The sequence below is a fragment of the Phodopus roborovskii genome, unplaced genomic scaffold (assembly GCF_943737965.1).
Source record: "Phodopus roborovskii unplaced genomic scaffold, PHOROB, whole genome shotgun sequence".
In the NCBI taxonomy this organism is placed as follows: domain Eukaryota; kingdom Metazoa; phylum Chordata; class Mammalia; order Rodentia; family Cricetidae; genus Phodopus; species Phodopus roborovskii.
In genome coordinates, this window is record NW_026126482.1 from 1840385 (window position 1) to 1866063 (window position 25679).

At 48.7% G+C, this 25679-nt stretch overlaps 1 protein-coding gene across 1 annotated transcript in view; it reads right to left on the reverse strand.

Annotated features, from left to right (window-relative positions):
• Positions 1-25679, reverse strand: part of Aopep (aminopeptidase O (putative)) — a 226184-nt gene that overhangs the window by 85332 nt on the left and 115173 nt on the right. Inside the window, exons 8-10 of the mRNA XM_051194140.1 lie at positions 15422-15524; positions 14632-14739; positions 7513-7556 (exon numbers count right to left, since the gene is read on the reverse strand). Coding sequence (XP_051050097.1) covers positions 7513-7556; positions 14632-14739; positions 15422-15524 — 255 coding nt within the window. The remainder of the gene's footprint in view (positions 1-7512; positions 7557-14631; positions 14740-15421; positions 15525-25679) is intronic.

Sequence of the window (25679 nt, forward strand, 5' to 3'; positions counted from 1 at the left end):
GCATCATGGATGATCAAAAGGGCCAGACACAGTGGGCGATCCGAGCGCTCAGATGCTCGCAGGAACCGGATTACAAGCCCTGAAAGGACAGCATCTGAGGGGCGGCTTAATTGCAATTTTTGAGTGATTTCACAAGATGGTCAACAGCTGTTGGGCACCGGCACAGAGGAGTAAATGCCAGGGTGCAAACATCGTCTCCTCTGTGGAATTCCCACTGAAAGACCCCTCTCGCATCTCAGTGGCATAAGGGGTTGAAATGTCTCTGAGGAATGGATGGATGGAAGATGCCTTACAGGATGCCAGCAGCCTGTAGGTGTGTGGTGTGGGCCATCTCCTGGCTCAGAAGGGGAGGCAGCACTCGATCGAGCACGTAAGTTGGGGTGGCTGCACTGCCCTGCGTGCTGCGACGGGACAGTGGATATGGAGGAAGACGATGAATGGTAAGAAGACCCAAGTGCCTGTGCCATAAAGACAAGGTAAAGGTAAGGCTTGGCCTAGCCAGTAGCAGCCAGGATGGGATGAGAAGAGACCACCATGGTTACAGAACAAGGCTGGAGGCAGGGAGGCCACATAGCAGGCTGCTGATTTGCAGGCATGTGTGCAAGCGTGCAAACACACACACACACATACACACACACACACACACTTTGGAGACAGGGTCTCATTATGCAGCACAGCACAGGATGGCCTCAAACTCAAAATCCTCTACCTCAGTCCCCTGAGTGTATGTATGTGTGGTCACCTCAATCCCAAGGGTGTGGAGTGCTACAGCCAGCTCTGAGGGTTTGTTCACTGGCAAGCATTAGAGCGGATACAGTTGCCATACTCAGTACCTGCACACAAAGTCTATGGCGGCAGGAGAACAGAAAACAGAAACATCTCTAGGCACTGCCGGGTGAAGGCACAGTAGCAGCTACCGTCTGTGTACCTACTGTGTAAGAGCAGGACAGACAAGATTTTTCCTAACCCTTAGAGAAACAGCATAAAGTCGTGGTTATTATGACCTCAGGAAAGAAAGAACAAAATCCCGAGAGGCTGGGAAACTTGTCTGAGGCCACGCAGATGGTGCTTGAAGAGCTGGGATTCAAGTGTAGGAAGCCCTACTTTCTCTCCCATGCTAAACGTGGGCCGTGTGATGAGTCACTCTGCAGTGTACAGACTTGCTCACAGAAACAGCCTGCGAGGCTGTGCCCAGCGCAGCTCTCCCTTCTCTGTAACACTTCTAATGCCGCAGGTGACCTGCTGTCTGCTGGTGCTGGCCTGCTTGTCAGCGGAGAGGTGGAGAGACCGTCGTTGGGCAGAGACGTGAGGTCAGGAGAGTTCCAAAACTGCCCTCTCTTAACCAGAAGGGGCTGAGTTTTCACGTCACTCTTCTCTGGAAAGATCTGAAGCATCGTATGACCATGACCACTTTGGTCCTTACACTTGCCATGTGAAGTGGATGACAACTGTTTGAACAGAGGTTGAATCTACAGCCTAGGGGGACTCTGGTCAAAGTCAGTGTTCTCGAGTGTTAGAGCAGAGACAACAACACTGTACTAAGCCTGTCTGGGAAAGCGTGGAATAAGACGTTAGACCATAAGAAGATGCATGGGTTGACACCCTCCCTCCAAAAAAGCAACCAAGCAAAGCTTAAGGAGGTATAGGTGGCCTCGTCTCCAAGGAAATGGGATCCACCATATAAAAAATGCCTAGTTTTCTGGGAAGAAACGGACTACATGTTTTCAGAGCAAAGAGAGCATCTAAGCTGTTTTTGTTGTTCTGATCATTACTATGGGCATGGTACAGCAGTGACTAAGGGCATTTAGCTGCCTGCCACCCCCAGTGTCTACGCCAGAGGTGTGCGCTCCCCCTCTGAGGTCATGTGGCTTAAACATTCACGGCAGACAAGCAGAGACACTTCTATGTAGTTAGGACCCAGGCCACACAGGGAATGATACTTCTGCATGTCTTATCGCTATGGAGATTGATTTTATCCAGATAATTACAGGAGATAGACCCACGGCTGAATGTCCTTCCTGTCTGTACCAGGACGCTCACTCTTCCCACCCTATTGGCTGATACCTGGTCCTGGGAGCTATGGCTCCCTGCTCGTGTGAACCGCACTTCACTGGGCAGCGTGGGGCAGCGTGGGTTATCTCCTGATAACCCGGGGCTGTAAATGCATTGCAATTAGTAAATACAGAAGGGAACAGAACACACTGGCATCCCTGACGGGCTGCTGCTTAGAAAAACAAGCTGTTTAGAGCCCAGAGAGTGGACGAGTGATCTTTCCATGACATGGAAGTGAACAGATACAGCCACAGGCTTGCCAGAGGATGGGCCATGCACACCTGCAACACGCTTGCTGTTGACTTGTGAGCTGCTGTGATGATAAGCAGCCGCGGTAACTGTGCACAGACGGGCCTATCAGCTTGCTGTGACAGTGTGATGCTGACGTCATTCTGGGCACCTGCCTCCGGCCCCCTGGGAGTCTTAGCACTCACAACCTGCTGACCCTTCCACAGCCCGACACACAGTTACATCGGCTTTCTCATGAAGCACATGCCGGGCCTCAAGAACTTTGGAAGTATAGGTACTAGGCAGGGAAAAGGAGCAGGGTTTGAAATGGAAGTCCACGTCCTGGAATACAACTTACATTCTGTACAGGTGCTTAAACATGGGTAAGCTATGCCTTTCAGCCCCTTCTCTGCCTGTGGAAGCAAACTATGTTCCTCAGGGCTTTCCATGGTGTTGCTTGTTTTCTTGATCAGAACAAGGCATTTGTGCTCAGACAGTTAATGAAGACTGCTGATGGGCATGGCAAGTGAGTGCTCCCTGCTCCGTGGGGGAGGAAGAACAAGGGGTTTAAACAAACACACGGACATGCACACACAAACACTGTAATTGACGGCAAGAATTAATCAGTAGCTGTGGCTGACACCAGAACCCAGGAGCCAAAGCTGCTGGACCAGTTATTCCCCGTGTGTGTGTGTGTGTGTGTGTGTGTGTGTGTGTGTGTGTGTGTGTGTGATAGATTTCTGGCGGGGGGAGGATGGTGTGCCTGTCTAGATGGCCTGAGCACTTCTCTTTGTCCTTATCTCCTCCACCCCCCCCCCCCATTCTGATTCCAGGGACAAGAAGCTGCCCGCTGCACTTCAGAATGTAGCCCAGTGGCCAAGAAAGGAAAGCCAGGCTCCACACTTGGTTCCTCTATTCAGCATCACAACTAATCAGCCATTTGTAACCGTGGCGCCTCTCAGACAACCACTAGCTCTGTTCATTGCTTCAAAGCCCACGGCCACTGTACGAGTCACTGAAATGACCCCAGTTCTCAAGATTTCTGGACTCAAATGTTCTAGGGGTCTCTACTGGATCTCCCCGATACTAGCTCTCCCATCCCCCCTCACTCCTCCCACAGTGCCTGGCCAGAGACATTCCCCAAGTCTTCAGCAAGCTCTGGCTTCAGGTATCATTTCAAATTGAAGGCTGATGAGTCTGCTGTCTGCGCCCCTAGGACCCAGAACCTCTCAAGCCCTTCATCCACTGATTCTAACGCCCTGTGCTGGCGATGACAGTGACCTGTGTTTTTGGTAGCTGGCTGGGATCTCTTTGAAGGCTGGTACTGGATTTATTTTTCCCTGCCTCGTGTGAGATGGTCCACCCAGAATGTCGATGCATTGCAGCGAGACGACAGAGCAGACACTGAAGCCACCAGCCACTGTGGCTGGCAAAGCCTTGCCTGCTCGGCATGGCTCAAGTGCCTAACAGATGTGCCAAAGGATCGGTTTGCAACTGGGGCCAAAGATTAGAGGCTCCAGGGGGTAGATGTGCCGTCTTTGGAGGCCCACATAAAATTAGTACAATATGCTGCATAGGTAATGGAGCAAACCATCTGTTTGAGTAGGCAAACTAGATTTTGAGATTAGTTAGCCAGCAAGAAGATGTTGTTTGAAAACATACTCCAATATACTCGGTGAAGCAGGCTTGCTGTAGGCAAGAGATTACTTTATCATTTAAGGAGAATTCCTAATGAGACTTAAGCCTGCTAGGCAAAGCATGATCTCACTGGGGGAGGTGCCCATCAGAGGGATGCAGTGGGTGGTTGGCAGCCACGTACATGGAGCTTAGATGCTGCTCTAATCCCCACAACTGCAACAAAAGTCTCTTTGTGGGTTCAGTGTGTTGCCTCAGTAAACATCCACAACAATAAAATCCAGGCCCTGGGAGCCAGAGGGCTCAGGGCACCCAAATGAACTCCATACTGCATCATGGAGATTAGAAGTAAGACGGATCTCCCAAACTCAAGTGAACTGTGCTGTCTCTGCCCTAAGAAGTTTTCCCTGAAGGATTGCACTTTGATAGCCAACAGAAGAGGCCGTACACCACATCTATAAATTAATTTCTCCCCTCCCTCCCTATTTCCTCTGCTTGATGCCCTAAAGAAGGACCTCTATACTCTTATCAGAGAACCTGAGCTAGTGTCCTAAGGGCAGGCATGAAGAAAAGAACATTACTGGTACTGCAGTACAGGTCAACCACACGCCTAGCATGTGTGAGGCTGTGAGCTTAACACCCAGTTATGAAGGGACAGTGTAACCCTTCCAGGGTTACTCCTGAACAACAAGTAACCACATCTGATGTGACGCTTGCAGAAGAATCGCCGCCTGAGCTGCCTGGTTTTATGTCAACAGGAGCTAGAGTCACCTGAGAAGAGGAAACTTCAGCTGAGAAGATGCCGCCCTAACATCAGGCTTCAGGCAAGCCTGTAGGGCTCTTTCTTAGCTAGTCTAGTGATTGATGGGGGAGAGCCCAGCCGATGGAGGGTGGTGTCACCTCTGGGCTGGTGGTCCTGGATTCTATTAGAGAGCAGGCTGAGCGAGCCATGGGGAGCAAGCCAGTGAGCAGCACCCTCCATGGCCTCTGCATCAGCTCCTGCCTCCAGGTTCCTGCCCTGTTTGAGCTTCTGTCTTTATTTCCTTCCATGATGAGCAGCAATATGGAAGTGTGAGCTGAATAAACACTTTCCTACCCAAGCGGTTTGGTCATGGTGTTCCATCAAGGCAGTGATAACTCATTCTACTTAAGACACCACCACGATACGTCTACTTAAACAAACAAACAACAAAACCAGGATGCTAAACTGGAACATTTAGGGCCTTCCACACGAGGCTGTTCCTTAGCACAGGGCCTCCAGAAAAGCTGATTGTCTTGCTAAGTCCCTGAAGCCACAGGGCATGTTTGGGAATGAGCATAGAAGGGCAGCAATCAAGGAATCGAACAAGTACATGGACGCTGCATGATGCATGGATTGGCTTCGTATTTGCATATTTCTGCTTTATTTTTTTTAAATGATATTTGTTCAGTAAGATGGCTTAATGGGTAAAGGTGCTTGCCACAGAGCTCACATTAAAGGTGGAAGGAAGAGAATCCACAAATCTGACCACATATGCACCACGCTGCATGTGCCCACACACAGAGACAAATCAATATCAGGGTTTAGCTCAGTGGCAGAAAGCTTGATTAGCAAGTATGAGCCCCTGTGCTGAAAAGCAAGGCCACAACAGAACCAGGACTAAGAGCAGAGCCTCCACCCTGCTGAAGGAAGGGTGGAAGGTGGGAGAGAGGGAGGTTTCAACAGGGGGAAATCCAGTATGCAGAAAAGAGTCCTCCCCAGTCATCCTTGCACTTAGCCTGGACACATAATGCCTCACCCTTGAGACATCTAATTTAGACTGCTTATCAGTCAGGCTTAGCGACATAAAAGTGGCTGGCCTTGCATGAGTCTAAGACAATATCTGTCTCAAAGAATTCATGTCCACACTTGGAAATGTTTACATACATTAGCAACACAGCTAAGCCCTTCAGGCAGAGAAAGAAAACTAATGTCAGCCCTTCCACAAAGAGACATTTATATTGCTCGGAAAGTCACCCTTTAATGTCTGGATGCCAGCTTTGCTATTAGGACTATGCTTTCAGGTGTTTACATTTAGGAGCTAGGACAGGGCGCATTACAAGACCTGCACTGGAGGAGTCTGGATGTGTAACAGAGGCTTTGGCATCCTCTAACAGCCATATGAGGCCAGGTGCCCCAGATGACCACATCCAACTCTGAGTGTCAGGCAGCTTGCACTGAGCACGGAGGTAGAAGGTGTCAGGATGGAGCCAGTCCCTGTGGGCCCACACACTGGGGGACAAGCTACCTCTGGAGCCTCAGCTTCCCCAACTCTGGGGCCAGACTTCCATGTCGGGCCTGAGGTACAGACTGGTGACTCAAGTCAGTTTCCTTCAGTCGCCTTCTCGGTCAAACAGGGATAAAAACATCACACTGGGTGAGTGCTTGCCTAGCGTGCATGAGGGTTTGATCCAAGGCTTCACACACTTTAGTAGTGGTGATGCACACCTGTGATCCCCGTGCTCAGGAGGTAGAAGCAGGAGGCTCGGACGTTCCGGGCCACCCTCAGGGACATAGTGAGTTTGAGGCTAGCCTGCCACCCGTGAGACCCCAACTGAGAAAGCGTGATTCCAAGGATCAATGTTGTGTTCTATTGCTCTCCCTGATGGATGGATTACGAGAACACTAAAGCCAGAGCCGATGGCGATGCACACAGACCGTGCGCGTGGCTGTGCACAGGACATGGCTGTGTTTTAATGGGCAGACCAACCATCAAATGAGCACCTGGTTTAAACACAGGAATCAACTTTTTAACCCCTGCTATTTTAAATACTGCCCACAGGGGTCTAAATGACTTGCTCCAGATTTTGAAATTAGGAAGTATGATGGTTAGTTTTTAACCGCCAACTCTGCACAGCCTAGAATCACTTAGGAAGACAGTCTCAATGAATGCGGCACGCCTATAGGAGACTGTCTGTCTGACTGCCTTGGTTGACGTGGGACAAGCTGGCTAATGCATTCAGCATTCTCCCTACCCTTGACCAGCGGTTGGAGGCCACTGCTGTCTTCAATTTGCCACATGAGGGACGGTGACCGGGAACTGTGACTAAAATAAATCCATTCCCCCAAGTCGCTTTTTGTCAGGTATTTTACCATGGCCACAGGTACGAGACCGGGACAGGAGGCAGCATGTCACCCCGGGCTCTGGCTGCACATCTGCGGCTCAGTTAAACAGGCTGTCCTTATAGAAAACCACTGCGGCTACCTCAACTTCTTCTCCTCTTTTATTTACCTACTTATTATTCTAATGAGTAGGTGGGCTAGCAGCCCCTGACCTTATCTGAACAGCAAGAGCTCTGCTGTGGAGTGCTCTCCTCCCTTCTTAACCCCCCCTCCCCCGGGGTGCCCGGGCTAGCTTCCTGATTCCACACTGAAGGGCCCTGGGTTGTATATGCATGCTGCCCTGCCCCCAGCCTGTGTTCTGGTCAAGCTGTGACTCTACAGTCAGTCGCACTGGGTCCCTTCACGCAGAGAGGAGACCTCAATTGTCTTAAGTTGGAACAATGGGCCAAACGATGGCAGGGCCTTTTCAACATTAAAAGCGAAATGGGGCTCTTGACCCCTATGCTGGTCCTCACCTTTTGTCTTCTGGAATGCTCTCCAACAGCATTTGAAGGAAATCCTGAAACAAGAGGAAAAAAAAAAAAAGCAAACCATGAAAGCCTTCTACCAGTGACGGACCGCCCAAGCCCAACCTCACCAGCAACCAAGCATCAAGTGATGCACTGAGGGTCCGATCACAAATGGAAGAACTTCCCTTCTACTTTCCCATGCCTCACACGAGGTCCTCCTCAGCTCCTAGAGGCCCACAACTAACCTGCAAAAGCCAGCTGAGCTACAAATACAAAGGTGGCTCCAGTCCCTTCTCTACTGTGTCCGTTCAGTCACAGGACATCTAAGGAGTTCGCTTGTGTGACAGTACCATGTCATACTTACGCCTTTTCCTGAGCCACTTTGCTTTATTGTGGGAAATGTCAAATGAGATGCAAAGTGGAATAATTAACCACCCTGTTCAAATTACCTGAGCTGACCTGCTTTGTCCTATCCATCTATTCCGCCTTCTGAGCTTCTAAGAGATCCTGAATATTATATAATATTGTGTATAAATGCTTTATAAACCTGTCTAAAATAAAAGGACTCTGTCAAGGATACTGACAATTATCATAGACCCAAAAGTTCAAATATGAGCGCTCACTTGTACTTAATTGATACTTTTGTTGTGGCTACCTTTCCCATCCATCGAATCCTGGAATCCTCAGTGGGTCTCAACTGGTGTTAGTACACACAGAACATTTAGTTAAATTGGGAGGATAAATCCACTAAGGATGACTGTTTCGTCAAAGTGAAGACTTAACTGGGCTTTTCTGCTCTGCCTTTTTCTTTGCTGGGTGTGAGCTCCAGCGTAAGCATCTCACCATCAGAGTATCAGATGGGCAGGTGACACAAAAGGAGAAAAAAAGCAAGCACGAAGCATATCATGTTTTGCTGTTAAATGATGTTAAACAAACAGCAGGATCTGTATCTGGAGGGTTTTTTTTTTTCTTTTCTTTTTTTTTTTTTTTTTTGGTTTTCATTTTTACCTTTCTTTAATGCATAGAGTCTTTTGCTATGCTAACATTAATGATCTTCTTTTAATGCAGTGATGGATACAATTTTGTTTCTTGTTTTTCTGAGTTTGAACAGTCACTTTTGTTTTTTGAGACTGTTTCTCGCTATGCAGCCCATGCCGATCTTCCTCCAGATTCAGCCTCCTAAATGCTGGGACTGTCACCTGGCCACCCTTGAAGATGTAACACAGAGAAAATAAACTTTTAAGACATGCACGATAGCCCATGCCTGTAATACCGGTACTCCGGAGGCAGAGGCAAGACAGTTAATTAGAGCTTGATGTTAGCAAAAAAGTACAGTATCCATCCATATACGAGATTGTTAAAACGTGTTCTTTCAGAAGAGTGACCACAGCAGTGAGCATGGCAGGGTGTTCTTTTCCATCATCACACTAAGTCCAGCCATACAGGCATGAGCAGACCCAGCCCCTGGGCTTATTGGGGGGCGCTGTCTTTCCAGAGGCGAAGTTCCCCCACACGCCACTGTGACTGAAATCCCTGACACAGACAACTGAACAGAGCAGAGGCTTGTTTGGGTTCATAGTTTCAGAGGCCCTATTACAGCATGGAGGCTGCTGGGGCTCTAGCAGTTGTGGCTTGTTCACGTGGTACAGAAGAGGAGGGAGGCAGGAAGCAGGGGCTGGGGCCAGAATGGTTATGGTAATGCAAGGGCCACCACTCTTAGGAGCCTACTTCTGACAGCCAGGATGCTGGGAGGCTCCACAACCTCCCATAACACGTGTTCAAACACACACACAGGCCTGGGAAAGGAGGCCGTGAAATGGAGGGCGGTGGTGGTAGTTGTATGCCTGATTGTTTACTGCCCCACAAACGCACCCACGGTGGACATCAGAAAAACCTGCTGGGGGGTGGGGGGGAAGAATACTAATATATTATTAAGAGTGTGAGGAATTATTTTTCCCTTGAGGTTCTTTTGTGTGGAGTGGGGGATCTGCATTTGTGCAAGTGGCTATCCAGAAATCGGCCTCTGGTATCACCCCTCAGGCGCATCCACTTTGTTGACACTGGTTCTCTTGTTTGGCCCTAGGCCAGGTAGGCTGGCTGGCTAGCAATCTCCCAGAATCTTGCCTGTCTTGCAGAGGTGACTGGCTTTTATACATGGGTCCTGGGGACAAGCCTGGGTCCTCATGCTTGAAAGGCAAGCACTTTACACCCACTGAGCCTAGCCTGAGGGTCTTAAAGTCATTATTTTTATTATTTTAAAAAGTACTGAGACTCAGGAAATAGGCTAACAGTATTCGTCTATTATGTAAAAATATTTTTCTAAACTGCTGCATTACAAATTTATTTATCATGATCTAATTAACAGATCTCTTTGTAAATCACTGTTAGTGGGTCATTGACTTGTTGACAAGATTTAGATTTTTTTTGATTCTTAAAAATCCAAGAACTATGTAATTATAACTCTAATTATTACTTCTTACTAATTTCATCCCATTATGTCTATATAGTATCTACAAACTTATCTCCTATTTTCCCAGCAATTTATGCTCAATTACGTTGGGGTGGGGGAAGATGACATTAACTTAATAACAAGGGAGAAGGATTTAATTGCTTGAGAAGCAGGAAATTCAGAGTTAACCTTAATTCTACCCTTTCAAATTTTCAAGCTACAACTGGCTTCATAGCCCCTCCCCTTTTGATAGGGTGGTAAAGTACAGGGATCTGGACTTCTGGGCAGATACAGGGTAGTGACGAAGGTCCCTGTGGAAACCTTCTCCTCCTCCCTTTTATTTTAAGAAAGATGTTGTCCTGCCTCTTAGTAGGTTACCATCCTGGAGCACCTGCCAATCTCTGTCTCCACGCTTGGATTGGCAGGCAGCTCAGCAGCTAACTGGAGGCTGCCAACCAGCACCAGATATCACACAGACCAAACACACTGGGCATCTCTAAGATGTCCGCTGGGATTCGTGACGTGTTTTCTACATTCTGCCTTGTGCTCCACCCCACTTGAGACGCTTGTTTCCCATCTGAAGTCTCCAGAGCGCCTACGATCAGGATGGACTCAGTTGGGCCCTCTCACTTCCACGAGAGACCCACGTCTAAGCACACAGGGCTAGCTTTCCTACTTCCTCTTGCATCGCCCTGGGTGGACTCGTGAGACTAGTCCTTTCCAGGCACTGCCTGCTGGACCAGGCTGAAATGTGCCCCCAGGAAGCCGTCTTCCCTCACCATCTCCTCCCTTCTCTTTGGCGTGCTTGGGGTTCTGAGAGGGAAGTGAGACATTATAATTGGACAAAGAGGGCTCCTGACAACAGGGGTCCCAATGTGCCATATATATATTTGCAGTATGCCTGTGATCCTGGACAGAGGACATCAGGAGGGGCTGGAAGGCTAACGATGCTGAAATATAGCACAGGGAGTAGAGGTCAAAGGGAAACAGATGAAGAGGCTGACAAAAATAACTAGGTACCAGGGTAAATGAAAACACAAATCCACACAATACATACAAATTGTTTTAATTAAAAAAAAAAAAAAAAAAAAAAAAGCAAAAGCAAAGCATGCCCAACAGCTTCCAAATATGGACGAAGGGACAGCCTCCTGGCATAAACTTCAAAGAGGGGCGCTAAGGAAAGGGTATATGATTCTGCCAGTCTCTTAGGTGACAAGCCGCACCTCCCCCGCTCTCAGGCTCACAAGTTGGGGAGCTGGCGAATTGCACATATCCAAGAAATTCTCAAGTGCCTACATATTTGCAAAGAGATTGGGGATTTGTCTTTCTTCTTTCCTAGCTATGGAGGGCCTGGAAGGATTGCTGGAGAGATGCACACGAGTCCAATGGTCATGAGGACCCTAGGAGGGGCAGAGAACACTTCCCCACAGATGCTTTACACTCAGAAAACAATCAAGAACTAGCAACAATAACAAAAGAGAAAGAAAGAAAGAAAGGAAGGCAGGCTAAAGATGACAATACAACAAATCGAAAAGAGATTCATTCTAACTCCACAATAACCCCATTTGGGGAACATTAATTTCTTTTAAAGAGCAAGGCAAAGATCACTAGAGAAAATGACATCTAGATGTTAGGGTTGCAGTTCAGCTGGGCAAGCGCGTGTCTGTCAAGAACCCCGTGACAGGTGTAGTGACAGATGCCTGCAATCCCAGCCCTTGAAAGATAGAGGCACACCAGAAGGTCAAGGTTGTCTCAGCCACACTAGTAGTCTGAGGACAGCCTGGGCTAACTGAAGACTGTCTCAAGAGAAAAAAGAAAAAAAAAAAGAAAGCTATCTAATAAAAAGAGTTGCTTGAGAAGAAAATGGGGATAAAGAGAAGAAAGAAGAAACTAATTATCTAATAATGTATGCACTCTAGACAGAAAAGCCACAACAGGGAACTTGGGATCTTACAAGGGGAAAAGAACGTGACGGAAGATGTAGTTAAAGTCAAGCATGGTGACGTAGGCCTGTATTTTCTGATGAGGCAGGGGGATCACAAATTCAAAGCCAGCCTGGGCATACTTAGCCAAGAAGTGAAGGTGTGTGCCTTTAACCCCAGCACTCGGGAGGCAGAGGCAGGTGGATCTCTGCAAGTTTGAAGCCAGCCTGGTTTACAGAGTTCCAAAACAGCTAGGGCTACACAGCGAAAGCCTGTCTTGAAAAACCAACCAACAGAACAACAACAAGAAAACAAATACAGAAGAGCATACTTAAGACAACTGCCCTTTAGAATCTAAGACTTAAAGACTACAGTGAGAAGTAGGGAGAAGAAATAACGTAAAGTCATACACACCAGGGCCAGCGAGATGGCTCGACAGAAGAAGGAGCTTGCTGCCAAGCCTTGTAAGGGACCTGAGTTAGGACTTAAAAAACCTACACAGTAGAAGGAGGGGGCAGACTCCTACCACGGTCCACTGTACCCCACACCCAGATACACATACACAGACTCTTTCTCCCAAAGTGTAAGGCAATTCTTTGGAATAATCAGGCATTCACACTCACTTTCAGTTAAGTCACGGAATTCAAAGATGAAGGCTGGCAACTTTCACCAGCTTCACAATGGTGATCAATGCCAGAAGTCAGCTGAGCAACATCTACCAAGTTTCCAGGAATGGATATGCAGCCCAGGGACATTTAAACCTAGCTATTTTGTGATTTAAACCCAGACAAGAGACACACAATCCCAACCAGTAAGAACTCAGAAACCACACAGCCTGGGAAGCTGCAACTTGAACATCAACTTGATAATGAAATTGAGCCAACAAAGAGCTGAATCAAAATAAAATATTCATGAATCTAGAAGCATGGTAAAGTGGCGGCGGCAATACTAAAATCCTTTATGCTGGCAAAGCAAACCTTAGCAGTGTGACAGTAACAACTAAGTACAAATGTGAGGACTGCAAGATTGACGGAAACAAAACAAAACACCGCTTCCATTCTTGACTTTTGAGACAGGTCTCATTTTGGTCTTGGGTAGCCTGGAACCTACTTTGTAGACAGGCTGGACTGGAACTCAGGGGATTACAGCTGTGCACCTCTTTGCCAGGAGCAAGCATGATGGGAAATTACACTTGGAATCACAGTAGCATACCTGTAGGCATGCTTCTTGTCAGAACTCTCTCTCTCTCTCTTTCTCTCTCTCTCTCTCTCATGGCCTCAGTCTGTTAGCTTCAGTCTCCTTTCCCACTAAACTTAGGCAGATGAAATCTTAAAAGCACATTCAAGCCAGGAGGCAGAAGGATAAGAGACAGTCAAGACTAGCCTGGTCTTTACAATAAAACCGTGTCTCAAAAGAACAAAATAAAACAACCACAAGAAAAGGCGGAAATAGACAAAAGCTGACGAGCACACAGGAAGTCGGTGAGCATGGAAAGGCAGGCACTCCCGCACATCAGTGTGGGCTTCTAGAGACTTTGATCAAAGAATTAGCCTTGTCATGGCTAGGGAGCCATCTCAGCTGGCTAAGCACATGCCACATGAGCACGAGGACCTGAGTCCAGCTCTCCAGCACCCATGTAAAGAGCCAGCGTGGAAAGACGGAATGTTCCAGAGACACATGCTTGTTGCTGGGACAGAAAAGTTGGTGGGGCTCAACGCCACCAAGCTTTACATTACAATGGGAAATTTTATTTTATGTATACTTAGCCATAAAATGCGAGCAAAGTGTAAATTTTCAAAAGGCATGCAGTCCCCTGTGCTGGCTCTGGAGTAGGTAATGGCAGTTGATGCGTAAGCCTTATGACTCAGGTTCAATTCTGAGATCCACATGGGAAAAGGAGAGAAAATGTTTCTTTCTGACCTACATTCATGCACGCGCACTCTCTCTCTCACACACAAACATATACACACATACACACACGCGCGTGCACACACACACACTCTCTCACACACACACACACACTCTCTCTCTCTCACACACACGCGCACACACACACTCTCTCACACACACTCTCTCTAAATACACAAATAAAGCAGTGAAAGAATGGTATTCAACAGAATAAAATGACAAAACCACTTAAATCAAAGGGTTTTTGTGGCTGTTTTTGGCACTGTGTGTGTCTGTGTGTGTGCACACGTGCCCACATGTGTGTAAGTGAGCGTGCCTGCATGTGTGGAGGCTGTAGCATTTGGTGTCTCCCTTTAACACTGTTGTCCCTGTTCCCTGGGGTTTCTCCCTGAACCTGGGTTTTGTTTTGTTTTTTCCTGGGGGACGTGTGGCCAGGAAGTCCCAGGGATTTCCCTGCGTCTGGGTCTCCTCCGTGCCGTGTTGCAGGCGTATGTGGGATCAGTGATTGCTGTGTGAGTGCTGGGAATTAACTCCACTTTTCATGCTTGCACAGTAAGTACCCTGAGCTCCTGGCCAGGAAGGGTCTGAGGGGGCAGTGTCAGGAGAAAGGCTTGTCCAGATGACTCCAAGTGACTCCAGCAGGACCGTTTGTGTGGAGCTGAACAGCCGGAGGCCACAGCAGCTCCCTCTACTACCAGGAGGTCACATTCCCCCAAACACACATCCTTCGAGTCCACATCACTAAACTGTACATTCTCCACTTTCCCGTGCTGACATAATCTAATCCCCATATGCTGTAGCCTCTCTAGTTATGTGCAGTGAGTTCATCAGGATCCCACGAATTACCTGAGAAAGAATCAACTTCCCATGAAACAGGTGTACAAATTTTCTTAAAAATGAAAAATAAGTGTCCTTTCCAAGTGTTCTGGCTAGGAATCGAAGAAGGAAGTAACCCTGGGAGAAGAAAGAAGACAGACAGACAGAGTGGCATCAGGTGTCATCATAGAATGGCTTACATCAGTGCAATGGAGAACATGCTGCCTGGAAATGCGGGGTGGACTTCAGAGCCCTCAACAACCCTGCTAATGCCATCGCCACCTCTGCTTGGACTCTGCAAGGGAGGAGAGGCCCAGAGCTTTCACAACAGGTTCTGGTCTCTACTCATCTGCAGCAGGGACCTGGGCTCCCTCAGGTTGAGTCCTTCTGAACATGGCCTTGTTTAGAGGCTTTTGGAGCTGACCTCTGCATACCCAGCCTAGGCTCACCGAGACGCCATTGTAGAAGTGGAGACCCTTTTTTTTTCCGCCTCAGCCATGTTACTCATCTCCTTCAGCTCAGTGGCCTCGGGAGTGCCACGCTACAACAGATGGCAGGAGCCTAACCTGCATAAGATGGAGCCAGGCTCCCTGAACATGGGTGTCAGTTGAGGGGCTTGGGCAGTCTGTGGGGCCCTATGGAGGGGACACTCTCTCAGCCTAGATACATGGCAGGGGGGCGGGGGGGAACGGGAGGACCGGAGGGAGAGTGAACTGGGATTGGTACATAAAGTAGTATTGTTTTTAATTTAATAAAAAACAATTAAAAAACAAAAAGAAACAAAACAAAGATGAATGGCAGTAGCCACCGGCATACTTACCTTTAAGTAATGGACCTGCATGAAGCCCTTCTCCGGGTTGAGTCCATGTTTGACAACAGATGCGCCAGAAGCACTCACAAGGCCGGTCTCCTCTTTGTTGGGTCTAAAATGACACGGTGGTTGCATTGATACCCATCGCCTCTCATCTCTGGGTTTCAAACTTGTGCAGCCACGCCTCCCTTCAGCTCAGCAGCTCCAGGTGTAACTGGAGGCAGCTACAGCTTACATGGCAAACTCACATACTCAGCAAGAAGGATTTATACTCAGTCTGGCAAACTGAGGTTGGTTACTGGCAATACTGTATGGCGCCTTATCCAAGATGAAAGCCTGCCAGTACCTCCAGGAATCTTAAGCTCCCATATGAATTATTTATCAGTGTAAACCTTTGCATGGTGAGAAAGCTGGGCTGGGAGACACAGAGGCAAATGTAGCTCACTTGGTAAAGTTATGAGTGTATGTGTGTGTGTGTGTGTGTGTGTGTGTGCATGTATGTATGTGTGTTTGAGTTGTGTGTGCGTGTGTGTGTGTGTGTGTGTGTGTGTGTGTGTGTGTGTGTAATTGTAGAGAGCCTTAGTGTCTCCTCAGGATCTCTGTTTAATAATTAAGTTTCTTTTAGGACATATTTGCATCCTGAATCTACTTGAGAAGCATAAAACAAGCACAGGAAATGTCCCAAGACCTCCTTGTTTCGGGGATGGCCAGGGACATTAGCGATGACATGCTCATTTCATACACGAGGTCTGTATCCAGGGTATGATGCTTTGCTGTGGGCTTGTGGCATCACAGAGATAAAACCAGTGTCTCATTATCCAGCAGGGCGCTTCCTACTATGTGCTCAGCTTTAACTCTCTCTCCTTTTTTTTTTTTTTTTTTAAACTCCCCTTTCTTAAAGTGAAATAAATCCTTTGCAGCCCTTCACACAGTGGAGCCTTAAGAAAGCTAAGATGGAAGTAAGTGACAGAAGGTATGTGTAGCTTTCTGGGCTTCCTGGACAAACACGGGAGGTTGCGTTAGCGCCGGGTGAGGAGAACCAGCAAGAGGGTGAACACAGCAGAAAGCTGAGGGTTATTCTGTAAAGGTGGAGAAGCAGAGTGCCAGGTCCGGGGATCTGAGCAAGATGGCTGACCATCAACCTTCCTTCTTTGTCTTCTTTTGTGGCTGTTGCAATAAGTGTCATTGTGTCGGCTCTGGCTGGCCCAGAACCCACTTGCTGACAGGGTTGCCCCTGCCCCCTTCCCAAGGCTGCTCAGGGGGATGCGCCACCCCACCCAACTAACCTTTCTTCCTAGCATGTATTATTCACTACAAGGCTGCAGAAGCTCTCCAACCTTCAATTTATTAACTAGTAAAACGGAAGTAATTCTCTAGGTCCTGTGCAACACCACTCCCAACAAGGGTGATGAATATAATAATTACTTTTTCAAAATAATAAGATATTCTAACTGCTGTACAAAAAGAACCCCTTAGTAAGTCTTAGTGGGACATCCCAGAACACACTTCTAGCAGACACAGGGCTCAGAACCAGCAAAGTCAGTTAAGAATGAGCGGCCATAGGAGCTGGCTCCAGGGTTTCAATTTGTCACCTGCGCCCCTGGCTGACTTACACGAACACACTGGAATCATTCACTCACACCCCCCTCCCCCTTTGTCTTCACCAGTCCACTGACTGGTGACTGACTATTTGAATGAGGAAAGGCACAGTGGCTTTGCCAGGGAAATCCTGTCACCCTCCTAAGGGAAGAACGGCTTCTCAAGAGGCCCCGTGAATTCGTATTGGGCTGCCCAGCCCCTAGCTTCAAGGTTCACCAGCTGCAGTAGCATCTTGCCTTGCCAATGAACTTGTGGTAGTGGCCACACCTTTTGGGCGTGGTTTCAGGTGCAGATTTGACCCATTAAAAGGTAGAGGAGGGGCTGGCTCAAGCTCTCTTGGGTGGCAGAGAGCATCGGAAGGGCAGAGACTGCATCTTCTGGTGCAGGAAGACCGAGCTGGCTACTTACGCTCATCTGTGTAAGTCTCGTGAAAACCCTGCCTTCAGTACGATCCTGAGCTTGGGACTGAGGTTACTGAGGGGGAGGAGACAGGGTGCTGCGGACCTCTATTCATGTTGACAGTGTTCCCACCAGGCACATGAGTCCTCAGAGATCTCTGTTAAAGTGAACACAGAGCGAGGGCAAGCAGGGCACAAGCGAGCTCTGCAAGACTCAGGAGGAGGCTTTCACAGGGAAAGACACTCCAGCAGAGACCACGAGCTTCTGTCTCGGGGATGCCTGCCACCTGTTGACCTGTTCACAGAGCTGGCTCTACGCAGGTACAGGTACAGAAAAAGTAGGGGCCAACCCAGGTCTGCCCCCAACAATCACACAGAGGAAGCTCACACCCACCAGGAATACATATAGATGCCCCTTCCCATTGCTTCCCAGAAGTCTAGAACCCAGCAACACTGACCTCTGGCTACAGATGGGGACAGTGGGAAATTTAAGGAGGGCGAAAGAGGCTAAACGAAGATTTAGGAGACTGTTTCTATGTGGCTAAATAGTACAGCTCACCGGAGTAATCTAGCAAAGATGTGTGCATTTTATTGCATGTGTTTTATTTCTATTTAAAGTTAAGGAAAAGTTGAGCATTTGAATGAATGCCTGAAATCCCAGTATCTTAGAGGCTGGGGTGGGGGAGAGAGCAAGTTTGAGACCAGACGGAGATACAAAGTGAGATGCTATTTCAACAAAACCCAATCAAAGACATTAACTATGTAAATAAGACAGTACCCATTTCCCCCCTCAGAGCAGGGGACACCAGCACAGAAAGGTGTCTGCACCTTGTGTGCACACTCACAGGACTGGGACATAAGGCGAGGGCAGGGGCTGGGGGTTAGGACCAGGGAGAAGCTGTCCCTTCTCTTATCCCAGAGAGCGATGACCACTGCTGGGTTTCTACCCACTTACTCTCCTCGTATAGATGGCAGAGGGAGCTGTAGGAGCCACCTTGCAACCAGGAGGCAGCAAAGTCAGTGCGCCCAGAGATCAGAAGGGATAAACCAAGGCAAAACCTCTTCAGTGGCATAATTACGCCCCGGGGTAGCCCCGACTACCTGCCCTTCTGGTGCGAGAGATATAAGCGCCACGTTGTGAAGTCAACTTCCTTTACAGTCCATTACCTATACTCAGACTCGCATGCGGTGGACGGAGAGCTGGAGCAGTGCTCCTGGCACACATGCGGTGGACGGAGAGCTGGAGCAGTGCTCCCGGCTCACATACGGTGGACGGAGCTGGAGCAGAGCTCCTGGCACACATGTGGTGGACGGAGAGCGGAGAGCTACAGCAGAGCTCCCGGCACACATGCGGTGGACGGAGAGCGGAGAGCTACAGCAGTGCTCCCGGCTCACATGCAGTAGATGGAGCGGGGGTGAGGGCCAGGGTGTCTTGCCATTCACTCGGTCACACTCTTCTGCACTGTGCTCTCCTCCCTTACAGGGACCTGGCAAGGACAGGGCTGCAGAGATGCCCATTAGAGCTGAAGAAATAGGTGCCTAGAGATGAACTCAAAGCTGGTCAGCAGCCCGTCAGAACCCAGGCACAGGCTGTACAGCAGGGCTTCCTGGAGAAGGCAGGTTCCTACACTACTGTGCAAAATCCTCAGGAGAGACCCAGAGACCCATCATTTTCCTTCCGGGAAGCTTTGTTCCCTGTTCCCTCACTGCAAGTCTGCAATGAAGCTAGCACAACTGAAAGCAAACTGCTAGTCATGCTGCGGCCGGGAGACGCCAGCGGCGATTACGCCTCGTCTGACGCACACGGAATGTGGGTGATCAGGTTACCAAGGTCGTCTGGGCTCAAATGCTCTTGGTTTCTGTTGTACCGGGCACCCAACACGGCAACTGGGGTGAACACGACCTTCCTTACCCCTTCCCTACCTCTCCTTCAGTCTCACGGAAGCCGCCTGCTATTTCCTGAATGAAGGTGGTGTCTGACACACAGGGATACCGTTTGGAAGGAGGGGCTCAGGAAAGGCCCAGTCCTCCTAGGCTACGGCCAAGGTCAAAAGTAGGGCAACTGCCTTTGTGAGGTGCTCAGCCAGTTAGGTCTGGTTCTGTCTGCCCCGCCTAGCTCATGCAGATCATCCGCCAGCATGCCCTCTTGTGCTTGTGGGTACCAGCTGCCAGCTGCCTCTGTGAGCTCACCGGTCCCTGTGTATTTGTCAGTGGTAGCCACCCCAACGAGGAGCAGAGAGAGCTTCATTAACACCCTAATAAGGAGGAAGCGAAACTCTGTCCAAGAAGGAACTGGCCTCCAGGTACCACCTGAACTCCACTGGCACCTTGAAAACCAACGGGATGCGCATGCAGGTTAAGATTTGGCCAGGAACACTGCCTCTGGCGTGTGCATCCCTGTGAAGCAGATCTCCCTGGTCAGCAAAAGCAAGAGAAAGTATGGCTGTTGAGACGGCTCACCATGAGCATGGGCTGAACCCCAGTGCCTACACAAGTACCAGGCAGGAGGCAGAGATGGAGAACGTGCTGGATAGACTGCCTGGAACAGGGAGATCCTGCCTTAAATGCACAAGGGGCAGAGGTCAGGGAAGACAGCTGCAAACATGTGAACTCCACAGCACACAGGGCTCAGCATGAGGTAAGAGGAAAGACAGGACAGCGCCAGCTCTGGGAGGGGCAGAGGCACATTTCTCCTGTGGCGGAGGGCAGTGCATCCTCAGCTTGAGGTATGGGAGGCAGGGGTGTGGGGCACACCTCATTTTCAGCTTGACACACACCAGGGCCGGCGGCTGGGAGCTCTCCTGGAGCTCTCAGTCTTTTTGGCAACTGCACCCTACCATGATCAGTATCTCAGGCTACCCCATACGCACCGAGAGTTAAGACCCTTGCCACAGCACTGCCAGGGAAAGAGAAGTTACCAACACACCCAATGACCGACAAGTGCTCAGGGCTAGCGGCGGAACGTACTGTAGCTTTTCAAAAGGGCCTCTGAGCATTAATGATTGGGAAAATAGCCAGGGTTACAATCAGAGGGAAAATGAGAAGACACTGCTTTCTTATACAGGAGTGACAGCTTTCATTCCAACGACCTCTGCAGACATCCTGAGCACCCAGCACCCCTGGGTCTCATCCAGGCCCAAGGTCACCCACTACTTCCTGCCCTAATTTCACTTCCTATCTCCTCCTCAGACAATCACTGGTTAAGTCAACCGGCGTCCAGGGTTGTTATGCAAGCAAAGACTACGCCTTGATTTCCATCAATCCTTAAAAAATTTTTAGACTCACAAAGTTTACCCCTTGAAAGAAATATGTAGTTCATGCTGGGTATGGTGACCCATACCTGTACGCTCATCACGAGAGGAACTGAGGCAAGAGGAATTCTGCAAGTCTGAGGCCATCCTGGGCTGCAGAATGAATCCCGTGCCACCTGAACGACACGGTGAAATCCTGTCCCAAGAACAGAAACCAGGAGGTAGAGGACGGCTTGGCGGCGAAGAGCACGTGTGCGCGCATGAGGACCGGAGTTTAGATCCCAGCAGCCCCACAACCAGCCTGGCCTCTCTTCACGCCTGTAACCCCAGCTCTGAGGAGAACTGAGGCAGGAGGATCACTGGGGCATGCTGGCTTCCAGCCTAGCTGAGAAAACCAGAAAACATGAGCTCCAGCCAGGTACAGGGAGAGATTCTGACTCCAAGAAATATGTGGCGTGTGATAAAGATCAAACAATGGCTTCTTGTGGCCTCTATACCCATGGATCTGTACTCTACAATACAGTGAATGGATGAATGAGTGAATAAATAATAAATCTTAAACCAAAAGGCTCATTGAGTAGCTTTTAGTGCATGCATATGGTAGTGTAATCATCACCAGTGTGTAACTCTAGAGCATTCTTTTTTGTTTGTTTTTTTTTTTTTTTTTTTTTTTTTTTGGTTTTGTTTTGTTTTGGAGACAGGATTTCTCTATGTAGCTTTATAGACTACACTGGGGCCTCGAACCCACAGAGACCTGCCTGCCTCTGCCTCCTGAGTGCTGGGATTAAAAGCGTGCGCCACCATCGCCTGGCTTCTCTAGAGCATTCTTTATCACTCCAGAAAGAAACCCTACAGTTAATGACAATTCCTTTTTAGCAACTCGACCTTTGATATCATTAGTCTGTGTATCTCTGTAGATCTGCTTAGATAATTCACAAAAATAGACTCATAAGGCTCTTATGTCTGGTTTCTTTCACAGCATACTGTTTTAAAGGTTCATGTGACATGTTCTAGCAGGTGTCGATACCCCATTCCTCCCTGTTGTTGATTAATGATCCATTTCATGAATCCAACACATTCTATTTATCTAGAAGTCTGTCCTGGCCAGAGGCCAGGATGTCCAGGGGCGCTGGTTACTATTCTCATTTTGTGTTCTTACCTTTCTTTGCACGGCTACCTGGAAGCTACACATCATCAGCTATTACATTGCTCCTGAATGTGTATGCCAAAACTGCAGTCCAGACACCAGGGTATGGAGGCACATGGGCATCTTATGGGGACTGTGGCCCAGCCAGCTGGACTGACTGTCCCTGCCCCCCTGAGCCCACTAACGCACTACTAGCTGCAAGACAAGAGCTCCCAGTGCAACCAATGTGGGCGCCCCATTCCCATGGGCTCTCTGAATGCTTTCTTTGTGTAACAAAACCTTCCCTCAAGTATTCTTCTACAGGATCAGTTTATGAAACCCGTTCTTCCCATTGGTCAAACCAAGGACCCAGAAACTTCCGCACCTAGTGTTTGTCTAGCACTCCACCCTATAAAAGCTCACTCGAGGTGGTCTTCATTGCACCTGCCTCACTTCACGGTAAACAATGCCTCCGTGAAACGGCTCAGACTCTGCAGTTCCCAAGGAGAAGGGCCCCTGGTCACCTCTGTGGGAGAGTATGTTAAGCCGAGGTCCTGGCTGGGAGGCTGTGCTGTAGAAATGAAGGAGGGAGCCAAGCAGCAGTGGTCATCGCCTTCTGATATCAGATTGTGGATATGATATAGCCAGGTGCTTCCAGTTCCTGTTATACTCGCGTTCTGAGTTAGAACAGACCCATTCTACCTTAGGTTGCCTTTGTCAAGAGTATTTTACTGCTGGGTGGTGGTGGTGCGCACCTTTAGTCCCAGCACTAAGGAAGCAGAGGCAGGCAGGTCTCTGAGTTCGAGGCCAGCCTGGTCTTCAGGGCGTGTTCCAGGACAGCCAGGGCTACACAGTATTTCATCCAAGCATCAAGGAAGGAAATTAGAACAGCTGCTATAAACATTTGTGCACAAGCTTTGTTTATAAACTTACTGTTTTGTTTCTCTTTGGTGTGAGCCCAAGAGTGGAACTGTGGGGTCACATAACCCCATTTCCCCTCCTTAGGGGAAATGTCCTGCCATCTTCACAGTGGGTGGCTCCAGACCTCCAAATCCTCATGAATACTTGTTATCCTGTCTGTCTTCTACAGCAATCTTAGTGAGTGTGAAATGACACTGTCTTGTGGTGCTGACTTGATTTCTCTGATGGCTTAATAATTATAGCAAGTATCTTTTGTGTGATTTGTCAGTTGAGTATACTCTTTGGAAACATGTACTAAGGCTGTTCCCCCATTTTTCAGTTGGGCTGGGGTTTTGTTTTTTTCTTTAATACTCAGTTGTATGTTTTCATCTTATCAAGTATGTGATCTGTCAATACTCTGTCTTCCTTGGCTTGCTGGGAACTTGCCTGGCCCTTGGGCATACGAGGCAAGCTCTCTACCACTGAGCCGTAGCACAGCCCAGGGCTCCTGATGGAGTTCCTCATGGAATCCTTTGAAACGGGGGCTTTTTAATCCTGTTATGTTCAATTTACCAGTTTTCTCTCTTTGATTGCTTTCATTCCAGTCATCCTATCTAAGTAACTACCGCTTAGTGCAAGGTGACGAACATATACAATCGTATTTTTCCTGTTAACTTTGTAGCTTCAGCACTTCCTGTTGTGTGTGGTTTGAATAGCAAGGTGGGTTTCATTCCTCCGCACATGGACAGGCATTGCCAGGGCACCACTCACTGAAAACGTTGGCGTCTCCAGGCCGGTCAGCCATCACCCAAGGATCCCTTGCTGTAAATGTCCATCTCTTGACAGTACCGTGACGTCTTAATTACTGGGTCTGTGTAGGAAGTTTTTAAACCAAGAAGCATAAATTCTCCAACTGTGTTGGCCCTCTTCAAGGTTGTTCTGGTTCTCCGGGGTCCCATGTACTTCCACATGAAGTTTAAGGTCAGCTTGTTTATATTCACAAGGAGACAGCTGAGACTTTGGGAAGATCACTGCAGGTCCACAGGTCAGGTGAGCCCAGGCAGCTCAGCTGTTCTGAGACATTTCACAGACGAGCCCTTTCTATACTTTCCAGCCTTTCGTTCCTTCCACGGCATGCTATGGTTTCCAGTTCTCGTGTACCGTGCTTCTTTCGTCAAATGCATTCCTAAATCTCCTTCTTTGATGTTACTATAAATGATTTTTTCCCTACATCATCTTCAGACTGCTCATCGCTGACGTACAGTAACAACCGCGTTCTGTGCCTTCATGTTACCACCTCGTCCTGAACTGAGTTTGCTCGTCTGCTCTAATACTTTTGGGATGGTTCCTTGGTGTCTCCTCTGTAGAGGATGATATCACATAAGACACTAAGCTTTTCTTCTCTCCGTTCGTTTCCACCCTGGGTGCCCCTTACTGCCCTGGCTAGCACCTTGGGCACACCGATGACCCCAAGTCCAGCCCTGCTTTGGTCTCTTCTTTACTCCCCAGCCATTGGCTTGAAGTGGGCAAGGGGAGACTATCTGACTAGACTGTAGAACGTGGCGGCCTATCTTCTGCCATGTCCTTGCAGCAGCCTGACATTTCCATACTTGCGCAGTTTTTGTTAGCCATTTCCAGATCAAAATTACTGACCAAAACACAGACTAGAAGGTGGGAAATGAGGCACAGGGAGTAAGCGCGTACTTTGTGAAACCAAGTCAGCCCCGAGGAGTTCATGATAAATTACTGGCTGGGTAAGGACTCTTCTGAATGGCTGAGAACAAACAAGGCCACTGTGTGTGTGCTCTGACCAGCAGCAGAGCCTGCGGGGTTCTCAAGAGGGGTCAGTAAAGAGCAAATCACTGCAGAATGATGTACTGATAGTGATGAGTTTTGGGAAATACCTCACAGGCTAACGGTATTATACTGAATCAGTGCTACACAGGCAGCCATGTGAATATATAGTTGTAGCATTTATTTCCTGACTGTTCACAAGAGAACACTAGCAGAGCTCATGTTACCATGGGGATTTGGCTGTTTGAACTTTTAAAATCAAATATTTTACTTTTTGGGCTTATAGTTTAATGATGTCATTCCCTCTCTCATCTTTCTTCCCTCTAGATTCTCCCTTATAACCTTTCCCTGCTCTCTTTCAAACTCGTGACCTCTTTTCCTTTGTTGTGTGTGTGTGTGTGTGCTCCTAAGTGCACAGCATTATGAACATGTATTTGGGGGAGATGAGAGCTATGGCTAACTGTGCAGTGACTAACAGTGCTGTGCATGGACAGCCTTACGTCTTCGTGGTCTCTACAGCAAGCGAAGCACAAAGGTGCTACCGTAAAAATAAAACACGTGCAGCTGTGGGACAGTGGCCGGCAGAGCTCCAGACCCTCTTTCGTAAACCCCTCAGTGAGGAGTAACCAGGGAGTGCCCACCCCGAAATGAAGACGGGGGTTGGGTTCAGTTACGCATGGCATGCCTTACACATTTGTCTAACAGGGCCAGTAGACAGAATGCCTCCCACAGGAAATGTACTTTGAGTAGGCAGCTGGGAGACATAGCTAGTCTCTGGAACGGGAAAGGCAGACAGTTGTTCCGGGCAAGCTGAGACCCCTAACGTTTTTCACAGCGTAGTTGGCCTGCTCACATATGAGGCCCAAGTATGGCAGACTGGGTGTGGCAGAGGGGAGAAGGCCCGAGGCTGCAGGGCTCAGGGCAGGGACCCTAAGACATGGGCAGAGACCTACAGAAAGGCACAGGCCAAAGCTGCACTCAGAGGCTATGGCAACAGTCCCCGAAGGCCTCAAGACAGAAAGCAGTCTCTTCTCAGGAGCCTGTTAAGACTGGGAGTATAGGCCAGAGAGCTCCATGGAGCCCAGCAAGGGGACAGACACTGGGGTGGCCCTCTTGCCAAGTCAGATCAACACAAGGGGCTCTGGGAAGGGAAGGCAAGGGGGTCCCCACCAGCCTCAGACTGATGCCAGTGCCATTTT